The sequence below is a fragment of the Sphaeroforma arctica genome (genome assembly GCF_001186125.1).
Source record: "Sphaeroforma arctica JP610 unplaced genomic scaffold supercont1.139, whole genome shotgun sequence".
Classification (NCBI taxonomy): domain Eukaryota; class Ichthyosporea; order Ichthyophonida; genus Sphaeroforma; species Sphaeroforma arctica.
In genome coordinates this window covers 66,473-81,428 of record NW_014040419.1, presented here as the reverse complement: position 1 = coordinate 81,428, position 14,956 = coordinate 66,473, and the positions used below count along the sequence as shown (strand labels likewise).

General features: G+C 41.1%; 1 protein-coding gene across 1 annotated transcript in view; it reads left to right on the top strand.

Moving 5' to 3' along the window:
• The window catches only part of SARC_02925 (hypothetical protein), a gene marked incomplete at its 5' end in the record, with an annotated part of 23,049 nt that overhangs the window by 4,627 nt on the left and 3,466 nt on the right, over positions 1-14,956 (top strand). The window contains 13 exons of the mRNA XM_014303292.1: positions 268-422; positions 1,364-1,554; positions 2,813-3,004; positions 4,560-4,713; positions 6,002-6,133; positions 6,461-6,523; positions 7,262-7,402; positions 8,219-8,365; positions 9,803-9,935; positions 11,120-11,276; positions 12,603-12,692; positions 13,228-13,469; positions 14,426-14,591. Coding sequence (XP_014158767.1) covers positions 268-422; positions 1,364-1,554; positions 2,813-3,004; positions 4,560-4,713; positions 6,002-6,133; positions 6,461-6,523; positions 7,262-7,402; positions 8,219-8,365; positions 9,803-9,935; positions 11,120-11,276; positions 12,603-12,692; positions 13,228-13,469; positions 14,426-14,591 — 1,963 coding nt within the window. The remainder of the gene's footprint in view (positions 1-267; positions 423-1,363; positions 1,555-2,812; positions 3,005-4,559; positions 4,714-6,001; positions 6,134-6,460; positions 6,524-7,261; positions 7,403-8,218; positions 8,366-9,802; positions 9,936-11,119; positions 11,277-12,602; positions 12,693-13,227; positions 13,470-14,425; positions 14,592-14,956) is intronic.

Below are 14,956 nucleotides of genomic sequence, written 5' to 3'. Positions count from 1 at the left end.
TGCACGTAGACTTATAAAGTTTTTACTATATCGCATTTTTTACATGCACGCATCAGATTTTTACTATGCTGGATTCTCTGAGCGCACAACATCAAATAAGTGCTTCGCCATATGTATGTTTATGATTGTATATAACCATATACATGTATAATTGTGTTCGTCTATAGCCGGAGATAAGTTCAACCATGCATATGTCCACAAATCAAGGTCATAATCCCACAAGCCTAAGGTTTTAGGGTATTCATTCTTGACTCCATTTGTATGTAGGCTTGAGTGATACTGATCCCCTATACTTGGGCAAAGACGACGTGGACAAAGCGTTGCTGAGTCGCCTGTCCAAGCCAAATGCACAGAAGCCCTTCTTATACCTGTTGCAGTGCTACTCGCGCGCCAAGAACTTGAGTAGGCGGTTGGCCCCATCGGTATGTGTCTTTACCGTCTATGTGTAACCGAAACACCAGTATTTTCAGTTCTATCTACCCTGAAGTCCCTATACCTCTATCCCTAGTATAGCCACATCTACTCGTAGTACAGTTGTATCTACGCTAGCACACTCGCCCATGGCTCATGTGGCTGCCTAGACGAAGTGCCTTTGACGTACTTACATGGGATTGTATGCAACTGTGGGTATATGTTTACGGTTGTCACTTGTGCATGAGTGGATGCATCGTCTGTCTTTCGTTCGCCTCGAACTTAAGCGTTCCGTGTATACTGCCGGGTGTATGTTGATCGCGATTAACGGATTTGCAAGTATGAAACCCTTTGTACCCTATGACAAGTTGCCATATCCAACAGGAATTTTATCTGCTACAGATGCTGCTTGTTTGTATTCTAGTCAACATGTGACATGTTCGGTACTTTTGTTTTATGTACAGCAGTGTACGTGTGGACAATCAAACGAAAGGTGGCTCGCTTATGATGTTAGTATGTAATCATGTAGTATGTTCGCATCCGCACACACTGGATGCCTCGATGCAACGCCTGCGTACGTCTACTGTGAGTACTATCTCCACAACTATACCTACCCTAAATAGATGATAAGTCTACTTTCCTAGCATAACTAGATCAAACGACACCGTATATCGAGCTTGGCTAGCGCTCGTTGCCCAGTCCAACACGGGCCACGTCATTGGAGCGTCCCGGTTTGAAAGCGGTGATAGCGGTACATACATGTATTACCTTCATTGGCTCTGGTGTGCAGACAAAAGTCTAGGCTAAAACCCTAAGACATCTTCGAGCTGTACAGTCACCACTATGGGGGTCGAGCACTACCTGCATGGTACATTGTATTCACCTGCTTACCCATTCACCTTACCCATTCACGCCAACTCCCATTCACCCGCTTTACCCCCTGCGCCTACAGAGCGCACTCACACCCCATCTGCGAGAGATGTACAACGAGGCCATGGTCTTAATTGCGGGATATAGCGGGATGCAATTGCGGTATCCCGATATATTCGGCGGCGAGCAAGAGACAGGCAGCACCCCAGCGAAGCAGCTGACCCAACCACTGATCTTTGGCGATCCCGATGGCGGCAGTGGCGTGCCACACGGGTAAGTGGAGTTATACGCCTGTCTTTAATATGTGTATAGGCTTCGTGACTGCGTGTGAATACGTGATGTGGTGTATGTGTATTGCGAGACGAAGCAGGACGTAGTTGCGGTATCTGATGTATCATTGGGGCGGTCTGGATCTAAGGACGTACCCCAGCCATTCGACTGGCCAAGTTGTTGCCCTTTGGAGACCCCGATAGCGGCTGTGAACACCATCGAATATTTAGCTTCATTTAGTTCTTTGATTCTTTGTAAAATGCAATTGGTCAGGTGTTCAAGTGTACCGTATTGAGGCCTAATTGATACATGCTACTCAAGGGTAGGCAGGTAGGTATCAGGTAGGTAGGTATGCGCCCATGTATCGGTGAATGGAGTAGATATGTGGATGCACATCTGATGTATAGTATCAATCTGAGAACATGCAGACAGATATGTAGCATGATTGGGATATGCAACGTAAGTTCGTGGGTGTGCACGAGGTCGAGTACTAGTATGGAGAATTGGCTGTGTTTATTTGGACACGCATATACTTATACTTATCAAGCTGTAGATATTTTGACCCCAATTTCAAACCTGAAATGCAATTGGTGCCCGATTTCATGATTGCCTTGGTTGCTCAATACTTAGATGGATAATCGGCCTTTTCTTCATTTGCATACGCACATATATATACCAATGAATGCGAATACCTGCATCGCAATTTTGGCATACTGGCACGTTGTATGCACAGGTTTATAGAAGCGCTTGTTTCTCGATAGAAGGATAAAAACTTCCTATAAATACACACACATATATTAATATTATTATCATTATTATTATTTATTATCATTCTTATTCTTATTCTTATACTTATTGCTATTGTTATTCTTATTCTTATTTTTATTTTTATTACTAGTATTAGTATTAGCATTCGTATTTTTATTGTTATATTATATTATTATAATATATATATATATATATATATTGTGTGTGTGTGTATGTATATGCGTATGTATATGTATATGTATATGTATACGTATATGTGTTTATATAATTTATGTATATATATATATATATATATATATATGTATATGTATATATATGTATATATATATATATATATATGTATATATATGTATATATATATATATATATATATATATATAAATATATGTATATATATATATATATATATATATATGTATATATATATATATGTCCCTCAATATTGACTGCTTACATTAGGTCTCTATCGTCTGCCAAATAATTCCCACCACAGGTTCATGGATGCCCTTGTTGCACGATACAAGGATGAAGAGTTAGACGAGTTGTTGGGCCCTGTTCTATTGGAAATGGTCGCTACGTTGCGCAGTACAGACCTGAACGACAACTTCATCTCACCCCTCAACGCCCTGAGCATGCTGCTGTCGAACAGTGATGTGATGAGGATGGCTGTCAAGCTGCCAGAATGGTGTGTTGGTCGTATGTGATCATGCGTGTTTGGGTGTGATCATCCTCAGTATTACTGCCTGTGGCCTGTCAACCAGGGGAGTACCTGCTTGTGCATAAGTTTTTTTTATGTATGCATGTATGCATGTATGTATGTATGTATGCATGCATGCATGCATGTATGTATGTATGTATGTATGTAAGCATGTATACATTTATGTATGTATGCATGCATGTATGTATGTATGTATTCTTACATGCATGTATGCATGCATGTATGTATGTATGTATGTATTCTTACATGCATGTATGCATGTATGAATATGTATGTATGCATGTATGTATGTATGTATGTATGCATGTATGTATGTATGCGTGTATGTATGTATGCATGTATTTATGTATGCATGTATGTATGCATGTATGTATGTATGTATGTATGTATGTATGTATGTATGTATGCATGTATGTATGTTTCTGCTTATGGAAGTGGCAAAATGATCGTTCTGCCACTCCACGAGGGCTTTGTACCGCTGTAGCTACACCACTCGCTATGTCTTAGCATCCTGTAGTGGAATCATGTATATTGTGGTGTCAATGCCGATGCTGGCGAGTCGATTGCCCTTCCGGTGTACGTGTGGGCACTAATGACCTAGTCTTGTATATGTTTATATCATGCATATGGGTGTATATCCTCTGTTGTGTGCTGTGTGCTGTTAGTATTGTATGCCTATGCATGCGGACAAGTCATCACCGTATTGCGTAGGGTTCTATATATAACATCTCCATATATGGCATCTCTATATATATAACATCTCTATATATATAACACCTCTATAGATAGCATTTCTATATATATAACATCTCTATATATAGCATCTCTATATATAGCATCTCTATATATAACATCTCTATAAATAACATCTCTATTTATAACATCTACGCGCTGGTGCATCATTTCCTCGTTCCGAGCTTGTCACTGCCTTGACGTAGTATATATGTTTGTCGAAACACCTGAGCTCTCTGTGTACGTGTGTTGTGTGTGTATGTGTGTGTGTGTTTGTGTGTGTGTATGTATGTGTGTGTTTGTGTGTGTATGTGCGTGTGTGTTTGTGTGTGTATGTGCGTGTGTATATGTGTGTATGTGTATTTATATTTTTGTGTGCATGTGTGTGTGTTTTTGTGCGTGTGTGTGTGTTTATGTGTGTTTGTGTGTGTATTTGTGTGTGTGTGTGTGTATTTGTGTGTGTGTGTGTGTGTTTGTGTGTTAAAGTGTGTGTATTCTTGTTTTGTCGTGATATATCGGATGTGTCTCTACTTGTACTTGTCTGTTGTGCAAGTCACTCGGCACATGTGTACGTTACTGTGGGCTGCTGTCATAGTAATAAAACCCCCACCTCCACCCTTTAAAATCGTGGGTTTTAGAGGTGGTTGACCACACATATATATGTATAGCGCTTCGACCAAGACATACTGTAAAGCTGCCTCTGAACACTCCAAAGCTTGGCTATGATCCTTCCACTGTACATGTCCTGATGACACTAACAACACATAACGTCCCTTATCGACACTCACAGGACACCAGTAGCAACGGATGCGCTTATTTTCGACGCCCAAGCGATTCTGACACCACTGCTGAATGTCTCCTGCCTATCGACTACACCCCACGACTTTAAGAACACGTACTTTGCCGAGTTTGTGGAGCAGATCGTATCAGATACAGCCTCACAGGTATTTGCGTTAACACATATATATATATATTTATATTATTTTACTATTAAGTTTTTATTTTATTACACTATCCTATTATTCTATTATTCTATTGTTATATTATTATTTATATTAGTATATATTATTATTCTTTGTATTATTATTATTTTTCTTTTCATTATTATTCTTTTTATTATTATTATTATTATTGTCATTATTATTATTCTTATTTTGATTGTATTACTGTATTATTATATTATTATATATATATATGTTATGTATGTATGTATGTATGTATGTATGTATATTATATATATATATATATATATATGTATATATATATATATGTGTGTGTGTGTGTGTGTGTGTGTGTGTGTGTGTGTATTTGTACATGTATATTGCGAATAGCAGATTTTATTCGTTTCGGCCACTCACGGAAATTTCGTACCATTCACATTGACATCATTGGCGAACATTGTCATACAAAGGCATTGATATATCATGAGATCTCTTCATAAGTATCATTCATTGTAATTAGTTCTTTGAATTTTTTGGCCAAAAATGTAGTGTTTTTGAATTTGAGATTTTATTTCTGAAATTCTTTGTCGAGTGCACTACTTAGGATTTCGATTGAACTGGCACTCCGCAACTCTAAGAGTACACCTGATTGGGCTACCTTTCCATGTCCGCTGTTTCTACGATGTAGAATTTATCACTTGTTTTGGGCCATTTTCCGATTTACTTTGGGGATATACGGCTTGTTTTGGTCATTTTTGATTGGCGTGAGGATGTTCGACATAGTCATACTGTATCCCAATTATTCTGGCCATTTTGACTTCGAAACATACCCATTATATCTACTTTTCCAATGTTTGTGGCTTTGCAATAGAGTACAATGATAGCACTTGACATGGCATAGACCACCGTCGCCTAAGCAACCGAACAACCCTCGAGTGCCTTCTATTGATGATAAATTCACTACATACATAGTCATATTCCAATTCTTCTGGCCATCGGACCTTAAAATATACCCATTGCGTATTGTGTCTACCTTTTCGATGCCTGTATTATGTCTACCTTTTCATGCCTGTATTATGTCTACCTTTTCATGCATGTATTAAATATCTCTCTTTTCCCGTCTGTATCATGCCTACCTTTTCATGTCTGTATTAAGTCTTCCTTTTCATGCCTGTATTAAGTCTCTCCCTTTTCACGTCTGTATTATGTCTACCTTTTCATGTCTGTATTGAGTCTCCCTTTTCATGCTTGTATTAAGTCTCTCCCTTTTCACGTGGGTGGCTTGTCATAGGGTACAATGATATCACTCAACCTGGCAAAGACCACCGCCGCCCAAGCAATCAAAACCGCACAGCAGAGTGCCTTCGATATCATTCGGGGTATCCTCAAACTAGCAGACTGCCGGATACCAGTGCTCCAGTGGGTAAGTGAAGAGCATCTGCACACTACAAGCGCCGTCTGTATCTCGTGGTGATTTGATGTACATACATGTACATGCCTGTACTATATGTTAAGAATGATATGACGAGCTGTACGAACAGTTCACTCGAGGGCAATACACACTTGGCTGTATGCCGCGTCTTCAGACCAAAAGTGCGATATTTTAACCTCATGTTTAAGTGATATGTTATAAACATGACATAGGTTTAATTGACTTGTTCTTAATAAGTTTAATTGATATGTTCTTGGCTGAATGAGCTATATGCTGATGCTTGTGCTTCTGATACCTCTTGACACATCTACACATCAGGTGGCACAGTCACTGACCCACAACGTCCAGCGCAACCGCTCACACCCCGCACAGGATGACAAGGTAAGCTCACTCTATGTGCACGCAACAATTGAGTATGTTACGTATGGATTTAGGGTTTTAGAGTTTGGATATATATATGTATATGTATATGTAAATGTATATATATATATAAATGTGTGTGTGTGTTTGTGTCGGTGTGTCTGTGTGTATATGTATATATATATGTATATGAATATATATATATATATACGTATTATGTTAAATGTTAAATGTTAAATGTTATATTTTTTTAGTATACGCATGTACATAGGGCGTGCTCTTTTGTACCTGAATAGATGAATTACTTTGATCCATTCGCTGGCCTGTTGTTCGGTTCTGCGCATGTTAAGCTAGAACCTCCTCGCATGAGGTGATCGTTTTCCTTTACTTTAATACACATACAGAGTCATATATATACTAAACACCAGCGTCAAACGTATCTGTTGAGATGGGCAGGCCATGTGTGTCGTTCTGAACACTATCCTTGCCAACATCGCACACCCATTGCGTGCATACTATGTACACTCCTAGTTCTTGCGATTTCTCTGCGGCTTTTGCACTTTTTTTGCTGCCCTTATCTATCTTCCAGACTTCAGGGCTATTCTTTGCATTCTCCTGACACTCTTATGCATTCTCCGGATACTCTGTGCATCCCCCTGGTACTCCATACATTCTTTTGATACTCTATACATGCTCTTTATACTCGCGATTTCCCATTCTTACCGTGTTTCTCCTTCCCTGCCTTCATTTGCCATCCAGATTTCAGGTCATGGATACTTCCTAAATCTGTGTGAGGTGCTGATGCGTCTGTGCGATCCCTTCACATCGAACCCTGAGGTCCGATTCTTCCCGAAAGTAGTCAACACGTACCTGAATTCACCAGACTGCCGGTTTAAAATGGTACGTTGTCGGTGTGTGAGTGAGGGGAGCGGGGTGTATCTGCCCGTAATCAATTGCGTTTGATAATGTCCTCATATAGTCGGCACATTGCAGTTTTGAAGTGGGATGTTGTCCCATTTTTTTATGTTTGTTTATTTCATTTTGGGGCGTTATTGTGTGATCATTCGAGTGTACGTATTGGACTGCAAGGTGTTACGGGTCACAGAGCGATAGCGTTGTTCGTAGATGGCGCCGTATCCGTCAAAAGAAAACGACAGTACTTCAAAGCATTACCACAATTATTGGAATGAAGTCTATAGTGTACCTGTGCACGCATACTCACACACCTGTGTAGTGCTATGAGAAGACAGTGGTTGCGCAAACGGCCTGAAAGTAGACCGACTTGGCTATGCAGTACCCATTCTGCAAGCCTTTGGTGCATTCAGACTGTGTTCATGGGCTATCAGAGGAAACTCATACGCCATACCTGTCGTAAATTGTATCCTCGGTCCGTATATTCCCAGGAAAGCTAGGTGGTCTTTATTTAAATACCAACCCTAGCACATATAGCAAAATCAGGACCATATCATCCATTCTGCACTGCTTATTATATATATTCGCATACCTGCTCAATACTGTCACATCAGGGTTTAGGGTATCATTCGGGTTTTATGTTTACCGGTCAAATAAGACCCGCGACTGTGTGAGACCAATGACATCAACCTGGAGTGCGTACCGTCACCACACTACCAATACAGTGCTCCTACTGTTCACTTAATGCATGGGTCTACCCATACTCATATCTATATCTCTGCTGGGTAATACTACACGTTACAGGCCAAAGAGGAGACACGGCTCTGTGTTAACAACGAAGAGAATCTCAAGTACATCAAAACATTGGCCGAAACAACAGGGACATCCCCCACGCCACCGCACTTTGTGTGTGAAACGTTCTACATGACCATGTACGCCATTCACCTCGGAGTATGTCTCTTGCGGCACACGGTGTATCCGTATTCCTTTGGTGTGGTTTGTTCGTTTGGTTGTTATATATATATATATATATATGAATATATGTATATATATATATATATAATACATGTATGTATGTATGTATATTACACCATTCCTTCGGGATTTGCCTATGCTCAACCATCTCAAGATTTATCCGTATCGCTATATATCTATCTGTTTGGTGGGGTGTATGTGTGTGGGTGTGAATGTGGATGTATATAGACATACTTTATGCTCATGCACGCCATTTATCTGGGATATGTTCGTTGTATTAGTGCGTGTCATGTATTCTAATTCCTGCATACTCTGGATTTACACATGTGTGTAAGTGTGTGTGTATGTATGTTTGGGTTTACAGGCTTTTTCTCGGAGGTTTTGTTCGAGCTTAGGCGGTTCGCGATGGCTTCTGTATTTCGACAAAAAGTTTCTGTCATCTCACATTATGTCATAGCATATGTACATGATCGATTTATTTATATATATATATATATATGTGTGTGTGTGTGTGTGTTTTAGGGTTTTTATATATGCATGTATGTATGTATGTATGTATACTTTTATGTATGTGTATATATATGTATATGTATATATATATTTATATATATATATATATATATATATATATTACTTTACTCTGTGCCGCAGTGTGTTTGTGTGCGAGACTGTTGACATGACAAACTCTTTAATCAACGACACGCTCTATCCAGATCGACCTCTTGCTTCTGTTTACATTTACGAAGCCAGCTTACCTATGTAGTCCCAGATACGCCGTACCTCTAGGGCTATGTCGCTGTGTAGCTTTTTCGTGATGTGGTCGTCTCTGTTTCTGCGGCTAATGTGCGAGTGTCGCTTATGGGCCGCATAGTCGTAGCCATAGATGGTCGTATGTATCTAGAAGTTGTTTGTGTTGTTTGTAGATGGCTGTATGTATGTAGAAGTTGTTTGTTCGTTTGTTTGTAAATGTCTGTATGTATGTTGAAATTGTTTGTTTGTTTGTTTTTTGTTTGTTTGTTTGTTTGTTTGTTTGTTTGTAGATGGCTGTATGTATGTAGAAGTTGTTTGTTTGTTTGTTCGTAGATGGTTGTATGTATGTAGAATTTGTTTTGTTTGTTTGTTTGTAGACGGTTGCATCTATGTAGAAGTTGTTGGTCTGTTTGTTTGTTTGTAGATGGATGGATGAAGTTGTTTGTTTGTTTGTTAGTTTGTAAATAGATGTATGTATGTAGAGGCTGTTTGTTCGTTTGTTTGTACAGGTCTGTATGCATGTAGAAGTTGTTTGTTTGTCTGTCTGTTTGTTTATTTGTTTGTTGTTTGTTTGTTGGTCACATACACGCATGCATTCACAACGCCTATTCCACGACCAAGTATCGCCTTGCCTAAACCTGGGCCCTGTGTGGTCTGTCGCAGGTGATGAGGGCCATCAATGAGTTTGGTGAACTGAACCGTCAAATCAAACAGTTGACTGGAGTGCTGCAAGACTTCCGTGCCATGCCACCGCCACCCAGCAACAATCCCCTGGAAGCCATGCAACAGAAGCTAGGTATGTCGTAAATTGGTACAGATTTTGGGATGTCGCATATTGGTGCAGATTTTGGTGTGGCGCGAATTGGTATAGTTTTTGGGATGTCGCAAATTGGTCGTTGTACTTGTACAGGTATGTCGCGAATTGGTATAGTTTTCGGGATGTCGCAAATTGGCCGTTGTACTTGTACAATAGTGCAGTAGTACGAGAGCCCTATTGTGTTGTGCTTGTATCATATGCCGTACGGTCCGGTGCGGACCGGGAGGTTGTAGGGAAGTAAGGTGATGTGCTCAGTCTACGCAGGTGTGTACCTGCAAACAAAGTTTGTACCAGACTCAGCTGGAGTGCGTGTGTGCGTGTGTCTGTGCGTGTCTGGTTGAATGGCATCTCGGACTTTCACGGATTCCTGTTACCTGCCCTATTGCGTCACGTGAGCGTAGAGGTTGACATGTGTTTTTAACTTTGCGGGCCGATGCTGGGAGAAAGTCAGGCGCACTGATAGTTCTCCTCGGACAGGACTGTGAAGCTATTGCTATGTACTTAGTTTTGGGTCAGATGTATATAAATATCTCTGTAGATTCTTATTAGATGAATAGTCTTGGGTCAGATGTATATAAATATCTCTGTAGATTCTTATTAGATGAATAGTCTTGGGTCAGATGTATGTAAATATCTCTGTAGATTCTTATTAGTATGAATAGTCTTGGGTCCGATGTATATAAATGTCTCTGTAGATTCTTATTAGATGAATAGTCTTGGGTCAGATGTTTATAAATGTCTCTGTAGATTCTTATTAGATGAATAGTCTTGGGTCAGATGTTTATAAATGTCTCTGTAGATTCTTATTGGATGAATAGTCTTGGGTCAGATGTTTATAAATATCTCTGTAGATTCTTATTAGTATGAATAGTCTTGGGTCAGATGTTTATAAATATCTCTGTAGATTCTTATTAGTATGAATAGTCTTGGGTCAGATGTATATAAATATCTCTGTGGATTCTTATTAGTATCAAGCCTACCTGTGAAGTACACGTACCGATTTTTTTCTCCCAGAAACCAAGTTTGGAAAGAACCATACAATTGATGCCAAATTATTAGTCTTTCGGCTCCTTCGGTGCAGTGTCCATTCACCGTCCTAAAATTTCGTATGAAAAGTAAATAAAAATCGGCTCTCATAATCCCATTTATATTGGGTATGGCAGGTATGGAGAAACTGAGCATGAAGCTGAAAATCCTACACAGCCAGTCCATTGGTCTGCAAGTGGCACTCCTGAACGATGATTTCCTCGAACACGTACTCGCCTTCCAACGGTTACAGTGCACGTGGCTGCTTAAGATCATGGATCCCGAGAATAAGCAGTACGTAGCGCGGGAGTGGTATACACTTTAGCTTACGGGGTATATATACGGAGTGCATCCTGTATATATATGTATATATATATATATATATATATATATATATATATATATATATATATATATATATAGTAGTATATATATATATATATATATATATATATATATATATATATATATATATATATATATATATATGAATTATTAGGTTGTTTGTTGATGTTTAAGAGCTGGCGTTTGTGTAGGAGTAAGTCAATGAGTTTCGTGCCAACCTTTCGGTGGCTCCAGTACGTAATGTGAGCGTGTCATATGGATTGACTTGCGGGTTGTATATATATACGTTTTTACATCCGGGAAAAGATAGCCGCGCGCATGTGTCGTATCTCTGCTATCCGAGGGATCCACACTTGTGTGTACGTACTGCGTGACTGGATATGTGTGTGGGTCTCACATTGCACAGTTACATATGTAACACGGTCGTATATCACTCACACACACACACACACAGCCATGGCCATGTGAGTACGTCAAGCCTGACACACACATGCATACACGATTATCCTACATGCTACCTGCTAACCCTGACGGACCTGTTTAGTTCCTTGTGTTATTATACGGTTTGCTTGCTTGCCCCATCTTGCCGCACACTTGAGTCTGCTACACGTCTGGTACCTTTCACTTACTGCCCCTGTCCGTTCCCAGTGAGGAGTGGGCTATATTTGTCCGGTTTCACACATAGCACACATGCATGCAGTACCTACGCACACCCTACCAACTAGCCCTGGCTTTGACTCTGACTCTGACTCTGATTTCATCCAGACGCCCTTCTCATCTGTTAACGTCTCTCAACGTGTATACACTCTGGCTTCATCCAGACACCCTTTCATGCACTCCCATCTATTAGCCGTCTCTCAACGTATATACACTCTGATTTCATCCAGACACCCTTTCATACACTCCCATCTGTTAACCGTCTCTCAACGGATATACACTCTGACTTCATCCAGACTCCCTTTTGCACACTCCAATCTGTAAACCGTCTCTCAACGTACATACACTCTGACTTCATCCCGACTCCCTTTTGCACACGCTCATCTGTTAACCGTCTCTCAACGTGTACACACTCTGACTTCATCCAGACACCCTTTCATACACTCCCATCTATTAACCGTCTCTCAATGTATATACACTCTGACTTCATCCAGACACCCTTTCATATACTCCCATCTATTAACCGTCTCTCAACGTATACACACTCGGGAGTGTACGAAAGGGCGTGACTCCCATCTGTTAACCGTCTCTCAACGTATATACACTCACATGTCACAGACTGCCCCTGTCTGCCCCCAGTGAGGAGTGGGCTAACCTCCCCGAGTTCGTCGTCACCGATGTGGCCGATTTCTGCGTGTTTTTGTGCAAGTATGTCATTCGAACGTATATGCATGTGTCTATTTCGTCATCGACTTTCTTTTTTAGGATTTTACCTACTGCTGTGGGTCCTCTTGCAGTGTGCGCTGGTGCCTGTATGCAGCCTGTTTGTAGGCTACGGATCGTGTGGAGAATTATTATGAGTCAATTGAGACGAATGCTACACAATGCACGTTTTCTTCCTCGGCTGTATATGTTATCTGTGTATGCATTGTTTTTTTTTAGGGTTTGAGGGTTTGGTTTTACGTTTTATTAATATTCGGACGTACACACACTGGTACTTGCTCCTGTGCCGATGTATGTTAATGCAAAGCGTCTCTGTTGCTGTGTTCGTATGCAGGTGTGTGCGCTGCTGTGCAGTGCTGTAGTTGTCAGTTAACACATCACATTAGCGTGCCCCGGGGTGTCATCATCGGCTTCAACCCGTAGTAGAAGTGTGTATCTACACACATTCGCCTATAGTCTCCCCCTCTACGCTCAACACACATGTCTCTTACACATCATCCACCCACATCCCCCTGTGCAGATACAAGTACCCTGTCCTGGACAACCAGGAGAACTCAGTATTTGTCCAGTTCTGCCTGTACGTCATCAACAGCGCGACCCACGTGGCCAATCCGTACGTCCGTGCCAAGTTCGTTGAGTGTCTGGCGTATTCCTCCCCCACCCACCACTCTGACGGACGCAACACAAAGCTGTTCCTAACCATCGAGCGACACCCCATGGCCATCAAGTACCTCGCCCCCACCCTCATCCGGTTCTGGTCAGGTGTGTGTGTTGTTTGTATCTGATTGGTAGTGTGTTGGTTTTGGTCAGGTGTGTGTGTTGTTTGTATCTGATTGGTAGTGTGTTGGTTCTGGTCAGGTGTGTGTGTTGTTTGTATCTGAGTAGTAGTGTGTTGGTTCTGGTCAGGTGTGCGTGTTGTTTGTATCTGATGGGTAGTGTGTTGGTTCTGGTCAGGTGTGTGTATTGTTTATATCTGAGTAGTAGTGTATTGGTCCTGGTCAGGTGTGTGTGTTGTTTGTATCTGATATGTAGTGTGTTGGTTCTGGTCAGGTGTGTGTGTTGTTTATATCTGATTGGTAGTGTGTTGGTTTTGGTCAGGTGTGTGTTGTTTGTATCTGAGTAGTAGTGTGTTGGTTCTGGTCAGGTGTGTATATTGTTTGCATCGGATATGTAGTGTGTTGGTTCTGGCAGGTGTGAAGGTCAAGTATGCGGCTCCCCTTCACTAGCCTGATTGGCTGTGCATGTTTACCTTACCTACCACTAGTGAGTGTATGGCCTTGACTGGTGTAGGTGCACTCGTAGGGCGTCAGTGCTGGTGTATTCAGTTGCTTTAGGGCCGGTGTGTACTACCCTACTACATAGCACTGTGAGGTTGTCAGGTACACGGGTAGTTTCAACAGAAGCCTCTGAATGCATACGCGTAAATAGGCGTTAATATCTGTCGTGGACTTTCAATACACATACTGTAAACGTTTTGCTCTTTAAAAACCTCAGGCGTGTTCTATTCACAGCCGGGTGGGGGTCATTCGGTGAGGAATTGTGTGGTCCCTATTCGTCGGTTGCGCATCCCCATAGACCGTTTCATTCTGCACTGATTGAGCCGGCTGTAGGTATACCACGAACCCATTCCTATCATACCTGATGACAGCTCTTCTAACACGGTCCGTATCCTCTTCCCCTCTGGCCCCATCCTGTGCGTTGTGCGTGACTGCGTGCAGAGGTCGAGAGCACAGGCGCACACAACCAGTTCTACGAGAAGATATCCATCCGTCACAACATCAGTGCCATTCTGAAGGCTCTCTGGGACAATGCTGAGCACAAACAAGCCGTGGTGGCCGTGTCTGAGAACCAGGAGGTCTTTGTGCGTTTCGTCAACCACCTGATGTATGTGGAGCGAGCTACGGTAACAAAGCACATGCATACTGTGTGCATGTTTTCTTGGTGGGACAGTTGGAAGAGTTTTGTAGAGAAGACACTTTTTGTAGAGAAGACACTTGCGTCCCGCATACATCATTGTGGACATGTATTCATTTGTATGTATATATATATATGTGTGTGTGTGTGTGTGTGTGTATTATATATATATATATATATATGCATATATATTCTTTGTGAGCATGTATTCATTTGTATACATATATATATGTGTGTGTGTGTGTGTGTGTGTGTGTGTGTGTGTGTGTTTGCTTGTGTGTGTGTGTGTGTGTGTCGTAAGTGTGTATTATTTATTTATTATATATATATATATA